Genomic DNA, 15,145 nt, shown 5'->3' on the forward strand with positions numbered 1-15,145 from the left:
TAAATCCTCCTCAGCCTTCCCCCTGTACACAGCTGGCCCTTGGAGGACTCCTGCTCACTCAGAGCAGCCCAGGCTGCTGCATGTAGCTGCACAGGGAGGGAGAATTCTGCTGGATCTGTTCAAAGTTTCCACAGCCCTTCTGCCTTGTGCATAAACTTGCTGTGTTGGCTGTTCGGTTCCCTTTTAACAACTTTAGTTTTAACATCGTTAAAGTCACTCATTAAGATGCAGACTTCAGTGTATACTTGTCATTTCAGACATGATGGCTTGGATGCCTGTCAGATATCTGGCATCCTTCGTGAATATGTAGCAAGGCAGGCTGACAAGTCAGCTTTGGCAGTGCTACAAGAAGGCTTTTTTTTCAATGTTACTATGGTGAGAAGGACCTTTGTCGTGGTATTTCCATGTCCTTATTCCTGAAGATTTGGGGCTGCCCCACTGAGGCCTTTTAGGTGGCAGGGGGAAAGACTCAGGTAACCTCAGGATCAGTGGATTTTTTCCATGGCTCTGATGAATTTTGTTACACAGCCTCGTTACTTTTAGCAGTCTGCAACCACAGTTCCCTGTACTTGCAGAGATTAAAAAAGCTAAAATACTGAATATTGTTTTAATTTCCTAAGCTGCCCTCCTATCTTCGGAAGACCAGAGTAGGCTTTTCTTGAGTTAGCACGGTGTGTTGAGCCTCAGAAAACAAACTGGCTGTGCCCACAGAGCAATCAGCGTGTACCAGATGTAGGAGGCTGTGGGACTGCACTGGCTCTGATAGCCAAGGTTGCAGCTTTGTATTCTTTTCCACGCTGTCCATGGGTACATTTTAAGATTTCCTCCCCTCTCACAAAGGCAGGTGGTGTGGAGCTGGGGAGATTTGTCTGCCCTCAAACCTCAACCAGCCATCCCAGCACAGTGTGGTGACTGCAGGAGACCACAGGTGAATATTTTCCACTGCAGTGCAAAGCTGTTAGCAATGCTGAAGGGGCTCTTAGTGGTCCCCTGGGCTGCATTTTGATTAAGCACTTGACTACTACTTGAATTCTCCTAACACTGCATTGATTTCAGCAGCGCTAATGGAACACAGCAGCACAGCTTGTGCGAGGATGGACTAGCGGTAGAAAAGTTAATTTTCTTTAAATCATACCAACACTTTGCTACTGAAGTTTCTAAAATGTTAGTAGAAAGCATTTTGTGCTCTGCATTTAAAGTCTTGAAACCTTTAGCTCGTTTGATTGAATATGTTGTTAGTGCTTTCAGCTCACACTGCAAATTCTCTCTTTAAAGAAATCTTACCAGCTGGAGATGAAAAATGTGAATTGAATTGAGAATGTGTTAATTAGTGGGAGAAGGGAAAGAAGACCTTACACAGACTAAACCAGCCTTAACTACTGTGTCTAACCATAGACACCAGATTTCAACACTAAAATAGAAACAAGAGAACAATTTCATGAATTAAAGTAAGAATAGTACTTATATTTAATGATCAAAACCAGAAGGAGAACAGAGATAAAATTGGTGAATAGATTTGCTTGGGTATGATTACTCTGACCTTATAATACTAGAGAGGTTCTGTATTTTATGAGATCTGCTGATGGGAATGCTTTTGACTTGAGCTATTATCTGTGCTATATATCATAAAAAAATACTTTAATATGCACTAGTCTGACAATCAGAGTTTAAGCCTCAAGGTTCCAAAGTACATAATTTTCCGTGTCATGTTAAATTCTTAATATATTTCCATTCTCAGAAGAACTCCAAGTTGGTCCTTAGCCGAGTAGGTAGGCTGCTGGTGTCACAGCTTGCAGTTTCAGCTGTATTGCAGCCTTTTCATTTGCTTTAACCAATATTGCTATTTTAAAACTCCTATGACAAACAGAGCACCTATGAAACAGCACTCACTTCTGAGTGACTAATTATAGCTCTTATTCAGTGTACTGTCTTAGTAGAATATCTCTAGACTTCCTAAATGTCTGATGAAGAAAATTAAAGCAGAATTTTTAGCCTGTTGCAAAGCACATTATCTGAAGGATGTGCAATATAGGAAAGGGAGAAAATATGCGTGTAGCACTCACTATTGCTCATTTTTACTGTTTTATTAAAGAGTAGCTCAAAAGCAAACAAAAATCAATTCCCTACCACAGACTGCACTGTAAACCACATTATTCTCACTTAGATGTTGTAAACCTTCACTACCACAACCCAAACCTGTGGACATGGAGTTTAAATGCAGGAGACAACCAAGACCTGTGTCTGTGAGCTGACAGGGGCTTTGCAGGTGCAGTTGTTCATAGCAAGCAACAAGAGAGAAGCTTCTTTTGCAGTGCAAGGTTGGGGGCTGAGCTCAGATCTGCCTCCTCGCTGATGCTGACGTGCCAGACTTTGCCCTGGAACAACTGAGGATTGTTCACAAGTTCAGGTTCACCTGCTGTGCTCTAACCATGTCTGGTGCAAAGCTGTAGATCATTTGTGAAGGGAACATATGGCTCCTTTCTAAACATGAGGATGGAGTCTGTTAGTTATATTTTAAATATCCCAGGACCTCACAAACAGTATTTAAAGAGTTTTGGTTTTTTGGGTTTTTTTAATCGGCAGTTGGTTGGTGTTTTATCAATATTTTTCTTTTTTTCCAGGATGATCTGTACCAACTGCATGCTCCTAGATTTATAATATGCTACATTCATGTTTTTAGTTTGTCAGTGCATTGACTTTTAACATAACATCATATGAGATAAATGTTTGATAATTATGTCTTTTCATAACAACAGTCAAAAGGAGATAAGCTATGCATGAATTCAAAAATACTTAGGTGTCTGTAGAACATAAATCAATACCATGGCTTACACAAAAGTTAGGAGAAAAAAGTGTGTTTATTAACTACTGTTGCTTTGTACTAACTTGACGGTTGTGTTTCTAACTTGTTTTGGCTGTAAGTTCTAAGTTTTGGCTGGGAAAAGAGATTTCAGAACTTGCATTTTAAATTACAGAAATCCTAATTAAGGATAAAAATTCTTGTGGTTTCTCAAATACTATTTTCCAACAAAAGTAACTTTAATGTATGGCTTAAAGTAGTTTTCCCCTTCAGGAAAGAATTATCCAACATGAATTTGCTAACAGCATAATACATCTGTCCAGACTTCTTAACAAGAATCCTCATAAGATATTAGGGTTTGGGGGTTTATCTCCAAATGATGAAAAACTCCCAAGTCTTGACTTGTGTGTTAATGCTTGCTTTTCATGTTTTGGAAGATCCTGATGTGTAGAGTGGCATCCCCAGGGTTCCACTCTTCATCTCCCTTGTCTTTATGATCCACTCAGAAATGGAAATTGCTGGTATCTGGTTGAGCTTGGTCTCGGCTGCTTATGGGAAACGCACGATTTTTTCACTTCTGGATTCCTGTTTAAGAAGAGCCAGCTGTGAGTGTTACCAACAAGCTCCAGCACACCCTCCACGCTGAGTTAATAGTGAGCAGCAAGAGCAGCAGAAATATAGTTCTTCATACAGGGTCGGATCATTAAGGAAAACAAAAATCAGGAGGGATGTTTCCAACCTAGAAATTGCTCTGGCTGTGGCCAAGAAGAAAGGGCACCACCAGAGCAAGGAGTAGTTGACCGGAACTGTCAGGTTTATTCAGTGTGAATTCAGAGTTCTGCGATGATTTCTCAGGCTTATGTGTGGAAACCAGCAGTGTCTTGCCCATTTCTGCAGGCAGTTGTTGCTTTGGACAGCAGTCCTTGATGTAGATGTGTTTCCAGTCTGACTGCATCAGCTGGCTCCCTGTTCATGGGCACAAAGGGAAGACTGCTTCCCTAGGGAATACTCAGATGGGACAGAGTTGCATTTCTCTGTTCCTTCTCCTGTTCTTTCACATTCATTTCCTCTTGTATGCACATATTGCTACATTTTTTTCTGCTCTGGATAATACTTTTATGTAAATTGTTTCATGAGACAGTTTATATTTAAGCTTTATGGAATTGCCTTCATTGAGCTATTACCTGTTTAGTAGCTGTGAATGAAGCAACTGAAAGCTGATGTAGGTGTTTGGGATATAGATCCATGGTAAAGTTGAATGGGAAGATGGGAGTGGGGAGATGGTGATTGTGTGAAGCATCTCCTGTGTCTGTGAACTATGGTGGAGGAAAAAAAAATGAACATTTTTGAGGAAGGTGAATCCTAGGAGTGTTTACTGTTGCTGGCAAGAAGGGGGAAAGATGTCAGATACTCTTGGTAATACCAGCAGAGACATGAATATTTCAACATAGTTAGAAGTGATAAAGGTGGGCATTAGTGTTCTGCATTCCCTATATGTACAAATTATCCTGGAGAGATCCATGCTCAGTCTCTATCTAACAGATCCATGCTCTGTCTGTCATCCCAGCGGGAGAGCAAGAGTGGGACTGCTCTGGAAAAGCCCTAATGCAGCTGGCCACAGGGGAGACCAGAAGCCTGAGAAAGTCTGTAGTTTGTGCTGAGAAAAATGTTTGTCTCTTCCTTTTTCCTGCTTGGAATGGACAGGAAGAGCTGTGAGGGATGGGATCTGCTTGGGAAGGATCTGTGTTGGTATTGCCATGGCTGATGGGAGCTCTTGAAGTGTGAGGCTGCTGCAGTGTGGGATGTTTGGAAGAGTTGTTTTTTTTTTTTCCTTGCAAGTAGATCTCACAAATAGAGGGATCCTTGTGAAAAAGGAACAGTAGCAAAGACTCTGTCCATCTACAAAAACACATTGGGATGCAGAAAATGTGTTTGCACAAAAAGCAAACATGCAGACTACAATTGTATCTACCAAAAATCAGGCCATTGTCCGTATTTTGGGGTTTTTCTCCATCCTTCCTTTCTTTAACTAGCCATGAGATCACCATTAAAATGGAATATGGTATAAGTGATAGATTTGGCACTGTGTGCTGTAAAATAGGGAATTATAGCTTGTGCTTATGTATTACCCTGTACTTAATAGGACTTAAGAAGAAGAGGGGATTTGCTTGACTAACCTTCTGAAGAGGGAAGCCATCATATGATAGCATAATTAACTTGAGATAGAAGACATTTTTTATTTTAAATGACAAAATTCATGGCTCATTCTTATTGGCAAGCTATACCCAGGCATTCAGCATTTTCAACCCTAAATGCAATATAATGCTGGAAGTTGAACTTTCCCTGTGGTTGAGCTGCATCTCTGATGTACCTCAGATTTTGGAGGTCGTTTTTGTTTTAGGAAGATCTTGAATTTGTCATGCCTCATGTAAAGTTGTTATTTTGCATTCAGACTTCTGAGTTATTAAAAAAAAAAAAAAAGAAAAAAAAAAAAGGAAAACCCCACAAACCATTTAGACCATAGATTTCTTCTAATGGAATTATACTGATTATTGAAAATTACCATAACAGTAACCATGCCTCTTTATTACTGTTTGATGTCAGGTACTGACTTTGGTGTGATTCAAGTGCAAGGTCTGATTCCTGAACTGCAGTAAAGCAAAATGCCCTATTGTTATGTAGCTGCACTGACTGAATTGAGAATATACTTTAAATTGCTGCTATCTGTATGCATGCTCTGTGTGTTCTTATTCAGAGCAGAAATCAGAGCTTTAGATGTCAGTGGTCTGGCCTGCAAGAGTCCCACAAGGATAAGAAGATAGGCAGAATATTTTGAAAGTGCTTATTGATTTGAAATTACAAAGTCATTGCACAAACTACTCTGCTTCAGTGCTATTGTCATTGGCAGTACAGCTCAGTTTGTCAAATCACTCCTGCTGCAGAGGCTGACAAAGAAGTGGTGTCTTCCTGGCACGATTCTTCTTTCCCCCATCAAGTTCATTTCGCAGTGCTTGGCTCACATTTCAAGTTTTATATTTAAAAGAAAGTATGTGTAAAAAAAATTTGAAAATAGATCAGGTCGTGGGTTTGGTGTATAACAATAGAATGTAACATTCTAACTTTTACCCACTGATTTTGTCGCTACTCTACTCTAATACTGCAGCCTTTTTTTTGTAATTTCTCCTGGGCTCTCTAATTAGCATATTCTGGATGAAATTGTGCACTGTTACTGCCACTGCATAAAGTGTTCCTAGGCTGATGGCTGGCTGACTTTAATGATCTTGATTCTTGCCCGTAGGAAAAGCCAGAAATGATGCAGGTATAATTTAGATAACTGTGGGATGAACTACCTAAATTGAAAACCTTATCCTCCACTGCCTTTGGCAAGAATCTCTCCACCATGGTAATAATTTTTCTTGCCTTAAAGGCCTGCATTAGAGGGTTCTTTTAAGAAGAAAGTCCCTTGGAGCTGAAGGGGTAATGTCCTTTAAAACTGCTGCTTTTTCCTTGGCTCGTGGGCTAGAAATCTTGCTCTGTATTATACTCTTTAATGGCTTGCAATAATCTAGAATAAAAAAAATATTAAAATGGGCAGAAATGAAGGCAAAGAGATCTTGGGGACCATAGGAAATATTTCCTGTGAGATGTGATGTAGTGCTGCTCAGTTGTTAAATTAGATCATATTGCAACATTTATTAATTGGGTCATATATCTGGTGCCAAGTTTCAGATCGTGGGTATTTGATAAAGTGATAGCAGAGCTTGAAAAACAAGGTTTTTGTTTAAGAGCAATATGCATCCTATAAATGTTTGACAAATGAAAACAAATTGCTGCAATTTAGTGGTTTTAAGCATGTTTTGGTTAGGAAGATATTTTCTTGTTATTTTCTGTATGGATTAGCTTAATTTTTATGTCTTCATAGATCAGATTTTGTAATTCAGCACTTTTACTTCAAGTCAGAGTTGAAACCTATGCAACCATTTTTTGTATGGTCAAAAAGGAGCTCACTGAGTTTTAATGCTTTAACAAATATTACCCAGTAGGACCCTTCAGTCAGTCTGGACTGTGGATTCATGAAAATAAAAGGCAGGATTCATTAGGCTATCTGTCAGAACTGTGAAAGGAAGCTCAGTTATGGTCTGTGTTTCTCTTTAGATCTCATAAATGGAGCCCAGGAACAGTGTGAATTGCCTCCTATGGATGGTTTTCCTCACTGTGAAGGGAAAATAAAGGTAAGTGAACTGGTTTTAATCTCACGTGTATTCTGTTAAAAATGGAACATATGTTGCAAGAGGCCACTACTCAGTGGTGTAAAACAGGGACAACTGAGTCAAAAAATAGTCTATTTAGAACTGTGTGTCACTGCAGCATTTCTCACTTCAAGCCTTTAATGCTGCTGCTGCAGAGAAATAAAGTGGCATCCTCTTAAGACAGGAAAAATTGCTATATTAAAATGCTGTGTAATTACTGAAATACCTTATTATTTGAAAAAGCCCCATTTTCTTCCCCATGATGAGTAATTTGGTGCTCCCCTACCTCAAGACTGTGTTTCTGTGGGTACCTCACTCCAGCCCTTTCTCAGTTTCAGTATAACATTTGTTGGCAATTCTTTCCTCTCTTTTTCCCACAGCTCTGTGTGGTTCTTCTCTTCCCCTTTTCTCTTGAAAGTATTCTGCCTCTTCTGCTCAGGAGTAGGCAGTGCCTATAAGTGTGCAACCAGAACTCAAAATACATAAATCCTGTATTTTACTAATAATGCAGCTGGAAAGGCTAAATACTGCAAGCTATCAGACTTAGTTGGAAAGGGGAAAAGAAAAAAAAAGGCAACAAAAAACCCCACCCACCCCCAAGAAAAACAAAGAAACAAACCCCACCAAACTTGCAGAAGTTGAGGTTTTTGAGGGGTTTTTCCCCCCAAGATATGTTTCAAAGGTAAGGGATAGTCCTTTATTATTGTGAATGGCACAAACCTAAAAGTTTGAACCTAAAAGTTCAAGGCCAGGTTGGATGTGGCTCTGAGCACCTGAGGTGATGGAAGGTGTTCCCTGCCCATGGCAGGGGTGTTGGAATGAGATGATCTTTAAGATCCCTTCCAACCTAAACCATTTTGTGATTCTATGATTAGTGGGGGACAATAGTAAGATTTCTGGTTGCTTAAATACCCAAGTATTTGTGAAATTAAAAGTCTCTACGTTTTTAATCTCTGCTCAGTGTTTTGATCTGTTTTGGCAAACTGGCTGCATAGTGACTATGTATGAAATTATTTGAATATTAAAATATAAACCTAAATTAATGACACGCTTCTGCAGACATGACAGGTTCTTGGCAGATTTCAGTCTTGGTAACTGAAATGATCTGTTTCAATTCTAGAGGGAGCAAATCCTGGTGGGGAACACACAATGCATTCAGCTCCAGCCACAGCCAAATGTCTGGATCCTGATTTTATTCTCTTTTGATGTTTGTCTGTGCTTGCCTGGCTGCCAGTTTCCATAAGCTGTGCTCACAGCTGCTGTGTTGTTGCTTCCCCAGCATTACTGAAAACGGGGATGCAGTATGCTGATAATTATTAATAAATTTCCTGGGGTTTTATTTATATTATTGTGATATTTATAGTCACTTTGCAACTTCCTCCATTATTCTGGGGTTGGGTGTGGAACAGAGTTATTTTATTGTCCTTTAACCTAACAGACTTTGTCTTTTGTTCTGTTACAGTGGATGAAAGATATGTGGCGATCGGATCCCTGTTATGCAAGTTATGGTGTAGATGGGTCCACATGCTCCTTTTTTATTTACCTCAGTGAGGTCAGTAATCTTTTTATCTGCAGAAGGGGAACATCATAATTCCTTCACAGTTTTGGTAACTGTACTTTTCTCAGAAGAAAGCATCATTTTCTTCAGAAAAATTGTATCGAGAGGAAAAAGTTATTAAAACGGAATTATTAAGTGTGCTGCTATTATTCAGAAACTCTGCAGGGGTTTTTAGCCTGGAGAAGTCTAATGTTTGTAGCTGCAGTGAAGTAAGCAGCAGCTCTCCAGGGAGTTCATGCTGGGTATCCTGTTAAACCCGGGTGTGAAGCTCAGTCAGGGATCTTTGCCTTTAAACACTTTCCCTGTTGCTTTTAATGCAGCTGCTGAGGCACTAATGGGGAGGCACTTGGAATGGAAAATTTAGAAAGTGATCCTGGATGGTACATTGTCCTAAGCAGCATGGCCGCTTCCTGCTCAGAGACTGTGAATTGTGGAATCTGTCAACAGAAAACAGAAAAACCTGAACGTCACATTTTTGAGTGAAGTCTCAGATATATTGGCTGAAGCCTTTGGTAGCTTTAGGTCAGAACTTAAGCTGGTTTGTACACAGCTGAGCAGGGTGCTTGTCCTGGTGGTTTTTTCCTATTTCCTGGGTAACACTTGTTTTCCAATAATTAATTTTGCCAATCAATTATTTTGAGCTCTATTACTGGTTTGCAGTGCATGTGCCAGAAGCAGTTGGGTGTATTTCACCACTCAGCCTCTTCTTTTTTATGAGTAAAATTTTGATAACTTATGACGACTGATCTTAGAAGTAGAATTGATGTCAGGCCATGTGGCTGCAGGATTGCAACTAATATTAATTTCATGGCTTCTGTGGGATTGGGAGACTGGGGCTGGGTTTTAAAATTATATATCTGAGATTAAAACAGTAAGTCCATATTATAATAAATAACTCTGTTGCAATGAAAGCAGATTCTTTTGATTTACTCAGTTGATTGTCATTGAACTTTTGGGGGTGCTGCTTGAAGCAGCAATAGTTAAATGCATCTCCAAAACATTTATCTGAAGACGTAACAAAGGCTGGGTTGAATCACAGTTTTGACTCATTGCATTTCTAGCACCAAATGTTGATTTATTTATGGGCTGTGAAGCTGGGGACGGAAAAGATACAGGATGACTATATTATTTATCTTGTTATTTATCATAGAAACTAGAGATATGGATTCATATTCATCTGAAGTTGATCTAAGGTTTCTACTAGAAGGTTTTGTTTTAGCATCAGCGGAGTTATGTTTGGTCATTAGTATTCTGTCAACCAGCAGGTGCTTCATGGTTTTAATGCAGATATATCTTTAAAATGATGATATATCTCAACTGAATGCGAGAATCTAATATTCTTCATTGCTATTTATTATTTTACATTTCTGATAAATCACAGTTTTTTACATGACAATCTTCTCTGATCATCAGTTTTGAAAACTCAGTTGATCTTTTTAGCTCTTTTATAATTGATCTTTCATGGCCAAATGTGAGCAGACTTTCAGAGGCCAAATGCTTGTTTTTTCAAGGGTCTTGGAATTTGAAATTTTTCTTTAAGCAGCAATATCAAATTTGGTCAACTTTTCATTCCATGAAGGAACAAAAGTGCAATTAGCCTGTGTGCATATTTGGGAACTTCAGGCAAGGCTCTTGTCCTTACCTTTTTTTTTTTTTTTGTAGAGTGTTTTCTTATGACAGAATGTAAAACTAATATTGGGTGAGCATGTTATTAACCTTGAGTTTAAATTTGGCATTCTTAATCCTATGATTAATTTCATGATTAATGTCCAGCAGCAGAGGTTGAAAGCTTAAATGTTTGCGAATGCAAGCATGAAATGAAATTCTAATAACACTACAATGATGTGGATTTATGAGGTGTGTTGGCTGCTAGGGATAACTTGGAAATGCTGTTCCGAGAGTAATTTGTCAAAGTGGACAGTGATGAAGAGTTGACAGTTTATAGCATGGTTGCACAGCTGAATGATAAATGTGTCTACAAAACTCTCGAGTCAGAACTGCTGATTTAAAATATTAAAATGCATTAGGGTAATGGAAAGGCTATTACTGTTAAGATTTTTCTTTTTTACTTCAAGGTTAGACTATAGGAGTGAGATGGTTGTGTACGTGCATGTTTGAAAAGGCAATATATACATCAAATTATGTACAACCTCAGTTTGGAAAAACAATGTGCATCAAATTCTGCACATGTCTGCTTTTGCTCTCAAACTCACCTCTGCAACCTAGTGTGACAAGTGTCTGTGCTCTTTCGTACTCTTCTGGGATCTACTTTTTTTCTTCTGAAGCAGTTCAGTCAGGATATTACATTATCCTCATCTAGCACTCTTTATAAGGTAATTTTAAACTTGTAAACAAAGGAGCCCAAAATATTTCATTTTGGTGTGTAAATGGGCCAGAACCTGAGACACAGAGTAACTTGTTGTCAGTTTATGTGAAGGTTTAGAAACAAAAGGTTGGAATAAACCCCAGCCTTTGGGTATCAGTCCTGTGCTCTTATGTTTCCCCCATGAGTGTCTGCAGAATAGAAGTCCTGCTGACAAAATGCAGTCTGTCCCACATCTCCTCTCCTGAGGAGGCTGCACCAGTGCAGGAGTCAGCAGTTCTGCCTGGCTTTGGGTGGCACTGCTGCAGCAGCTCTGGAACTGCTCCTCTTCTCTCTCTGTGTCTTGGCTGCTGGAGCAGAATGAGAGGTGAGGGTGGCAGCCCAGGGAGAGCAGGAAGCAGCCCAGCATGCCCAGACTTCTGTGCTATTCAAAGCTGTCCCCTGTACAAACTTGCAGCTGAAGCTGTGAGAATTTTTGCACTTCTTTCTTGCTGTTTTGCTGCAGGCAGTGGATCACTCCTGGTGCAGGATGTGCAGTTGTGTGGTCACAGACTCATGGAATGGCTTGGGTTGGAAGGCACCTTAAAGCTCATCTCATTCCAACTCCCTGCTGTGGACAGGGACACCTTTCACTGTCCCAGGTTGCTCCAAGCCCTGTCCAGCCTGGCCTTGGACACTTCCAGGGATCCATGGGCAGCCACAGCTTCTCTGGGCAGCCTGGCCAGAGCCTCTTCATCCTCTGGTCCTCAGAATATGAATTGTGCTGGAGTTTTTGAAGACTGGAGGAGATACAAATGGCCTGAATAGCAAAACCAGACTCACATTCTCTTGAATACAGAGCCAGCCAGGGATTAGAAATAGCAAACATTAAAAAGCAAGTTAAATTTGCTTCCTTTTAACCATGATGCCCACAGAGAAGAGTAACTTCCTTTTAAACTTAGCGTTTAGTTATGGAAAAGACAGTTGTTTAACACTGTAATGGCATTGGCAGAGTTATCATTTTCATGGATGGCATTGCCTCTGGGGAGAAATGTGAAAAAAATTAATTTTTAGGCAGTACAAAAATATATTTCACTGCAAAATGTCAGTTTGCAGCTGAAGAATGAAGCTTTTAAATATATCTTCTAGAAAATGAGTTTTTCACACTGTTTCCAAGCTTTAAAAAAAAAAAAAAAGGTGAAAAAAGTGGAGGGGGCTTATAGATTTTTTTTCTTTTTTTTTTTTTTATCTACATACGTGCTTTCTCTGGGAGGACTGCTCTGGGACTGGTGCTGTGCCTGTGGTCAGCTGCTAGCTGGGGTACAAATTACCACCTCCCATTGCACCTGCTGGAGCTGGGCAGGTCTCTCTAAAATCCCAGCTTTTGGATCTCCAGCTCACCTTTCCGGTGCAATTTTTGATACCCACCTTGGAATCCAACACTTCCAAAGATTTAAAACTGTTTCAAATTCCAGTCCTTCAGGCTCCTGTGGCTTTTACATGTGTGCTAACACAATGCTGAAGACAATTCTTGTTTTCAGTCCTTCAGACTTGATGGAAACACACGGCATAGTTTAGTTGTGGGAGTATTTTCCTTCACATTCTTGCTTCTGCTTTGAGGACTAAAGCAGAAAAGCAGAAACCAAAGGCGATTTTGAACATGGATTTGCTTCCAGCATGCAAATTGTGGTCTGAGGCACATTTCAGTGAAAACTCCTGGGACTCATAATTATAGAGGTTCCTTAAATCCTTGTGGGTTTTCTAGTTTACTGCAGTTTGCTCACATCTGTGGGGAAGTCCCCTTTCCAAAATTTTTGCTGCTAATCCCAGACACTGAGTTATTTGCATTTCTTCAGTGTAATGTAACATCAAACCAGCTTCTTTCAATTCTGTGCACTCACTCAGAAATTTGACAAAACCAGTGTTGTTGTCTGAAATGTAAATCAGCAAAAGTTCAGATTTATTTAGTCATTTTACACATGTCCCTAAGAAACTGAAGTGCTAATGATAAATCAGCATTTTGTCCCTGGATTTTCAATTGGTGGATTGGCCTGAATTTGGGTGATTTGGGCTCAGTTAGTTTTCTTCTTCTCTCACCTTAAACTGGGATTAGTCTTTTTATGACTTGCTGGAAAAGGCATAAATGCCATTGTGAGAGATGAATCAAACTCAGTGCACATTAGTGAAGTCAGACAAGAGGCCATTTGTTGATTGCTGGTTTTGTTAGAAATGTATCACAGTGTCACCAGGGCTGTGGGTACCTAACACCCAACATTGAGACTGCCTTTGGAAACAGCCAAATCCAAAGCTGCCTGTACCTTCCTCCATTTCACTAAACAGGCAGGCAGTCATCTTGCACACCACAGGTTCTGGAACACCTTCAAAGTGATTGTCACTGAGGAAATGCTAAACAAAATTTAGGAGTTGAGAAAGTCACCTTCCCAATGGGAGCAGTTCTTTCACATCAAATTCTCAACGGGATTTGTAGCATTACAAGTTCTCTCCTTGCCTTCATACTGCCTAATAAATTTCAATATGCACCTTTTTCCAAGGATATTGCACTGGACTTTTTTGTTTGTGTATTTTTCCCTCTGGGACTGGCTTAAGATACTTCACAGCAGCACTGCACCATGGATAGAAGCACACTGAGCAGTGATGTGTTCATCTGGTGTGCAAAGAGAGTTGTCTTAGCTTTCCTGTGGATGGGCTGCACCTGCCCTTCAGCAGGGTACAAAATGAAAATTATCCCAAGTGCTCAGAGCTCACCCTTCAGCTTCTCCTTTATTCAACTCCCACTGAGACTCTTTGAAAGCATAAAGGTCTTTCTGAAATTCTGGATGTGGAGAGCTGCTGGCAGAGTATACTTGGATTCAATTTGGAAGATGCTTAGACTACTCCAGTGCTACAGATGTTTGTCAGGTTCTTAAAACTCTGCTTGAAGTACTTGCTCTGTAATAGAGTCGAGTGCTGCAATCTTGCATTAGGTTTCAGTCTCTGTCTGAGGAAGAGCCACTGGAACAGATACCTGCAAAGCTTCCATAAAGCAAGTACTCTTCAAATGTATTAGGTTTGTTTGAGGTTTTTTCCCCCACCCTAAACCTAGCCATTTACACCTCAGAGCAGTTCAGAACACCAGCTTTTCAAGAGTGTCTGGAATCATGTAGCACTTAAATTTCAAACTTCTAAACTGCTGTGCAAGTTCACCTTAAGAAGCTGGCTATTTATACTCCAGGCTGTGCTGTGACTAATGTGATTCCAAACCAAGCAGGGAGCACTTGACTTCTCAGGTGGACACAGTTTCCTGAGCAAGATCAAAGACTACTTAATGCATTTGATTGGCATTGAATTCAGTGCCAGGAACAGGAGGCACAGCTGGTCTTATTCAAAAATATGACAGTACAAAGATAAATATAGTGTGTTCTGAATAATAGCTTAGCATTTATATCATTCATCCAAAAAATGGTCTGTCTTCAAATCTGCAGTTGCTGCTTCCCAACAGTCATCTTTAACTGCTAATCTGTCTGGTATCACATCCTTCCTATTAAATAATTTACATGACAGTGCAACAGTAGGTTGCTATGGAGAGAATAAGCTGGAGAAAGAACTGATGGTAACCCAGTGAGAGGAAGGTGGTGCTGGAAAGGGGGAAGAGGAGTCCTGGTTCCTTCTTTGGAGCCAACTTCAGTGTTTGGTCTTAAATGATTGAATGAACAAGTTGAAGCACAGGATTCAAATGAGCATCACTGCCCTCCCTCACTTGGCTCAAATTGGTGTGTGTAGATATTTTGTGTCTAAACAAATATAAAGCTGAAGTATTTGTGTATTTCTGATGGAGTTTTCATCTAGACCCACTTTAGTGATATCATAATCCTTTCTGCCATCATTGCTAAAGATCAATAAGGAAAAATGAGTGCCAGATCAACTGCAGACACTGATATTACTTTGAAGCTACTCCTTAAGTGTTTATTTATGATGAGAATTACTGTAATTTAATTTAGACTAGAGGGAATATTTCTAAAAGCACAAAAGAACTGTATTTGTTTTTCAGTCAGTGAGGCATGCAGCTAACTGTCCTTGGCAGCCCTGAAAAATCTGCAATTCCTTTAGGATGCCTTGTGGTGCAATGTGAAATACATGAAGTCAGAAAAGGGGCACGTACAGTAGTCCTTGAAATGTCATATCTTAATTTAGATCAGTTCTAATGCTAGGAATAATGCAAAATTTGTACTGTTAAA

General features: G+C 39.8%; 1 protein-coding gene across 2 annotated transcripts in view; it reads left to right on the forward strand.

The window, feature by feature from the left end:
• The window catches only part of MGAT5 (alpha-1,6-mannosylglycoprotein 6-beta-N-acetylglucosaminyltransferase), a 114,410-nt gene that overhangs the window by 52,350 nt on the left and 46,915 nt on the right, over window positions 1-15,145 (forward strand). For both annotated transcript variants that reach the window (XM_085067077.1, XM_085067078.1), the window contains 2 exons: window positions 6,956-7,032; window positions 8,513-8,602. In XM_085067077.1, the coding sequence (XP_084923203.1) occupies window positions 6,956-7,032; window positions 8,513-8,602 (167 nt within the window). The remainder of the gene's footprint in view (window positions 1-6,955; window positions 7,033-8,512; window positions 8,603-15,145) is intronic.

Source organism: Lichenostomus cassidix, chromosome 7, assembly GCF_008360975.1.
Source record: "Lichenostomus cassidix isolate B80296 chromosome 7, HeHo_3.0, whole genome shotgun sequence".
Classification (NCBI taxonomy): domain Eukaryota; kingdom Metazoa; phylum Chordata; class Aves; order Passeriformes; family Meliphagidae; genus Lichenostomus; species Lichenostomus cassidix.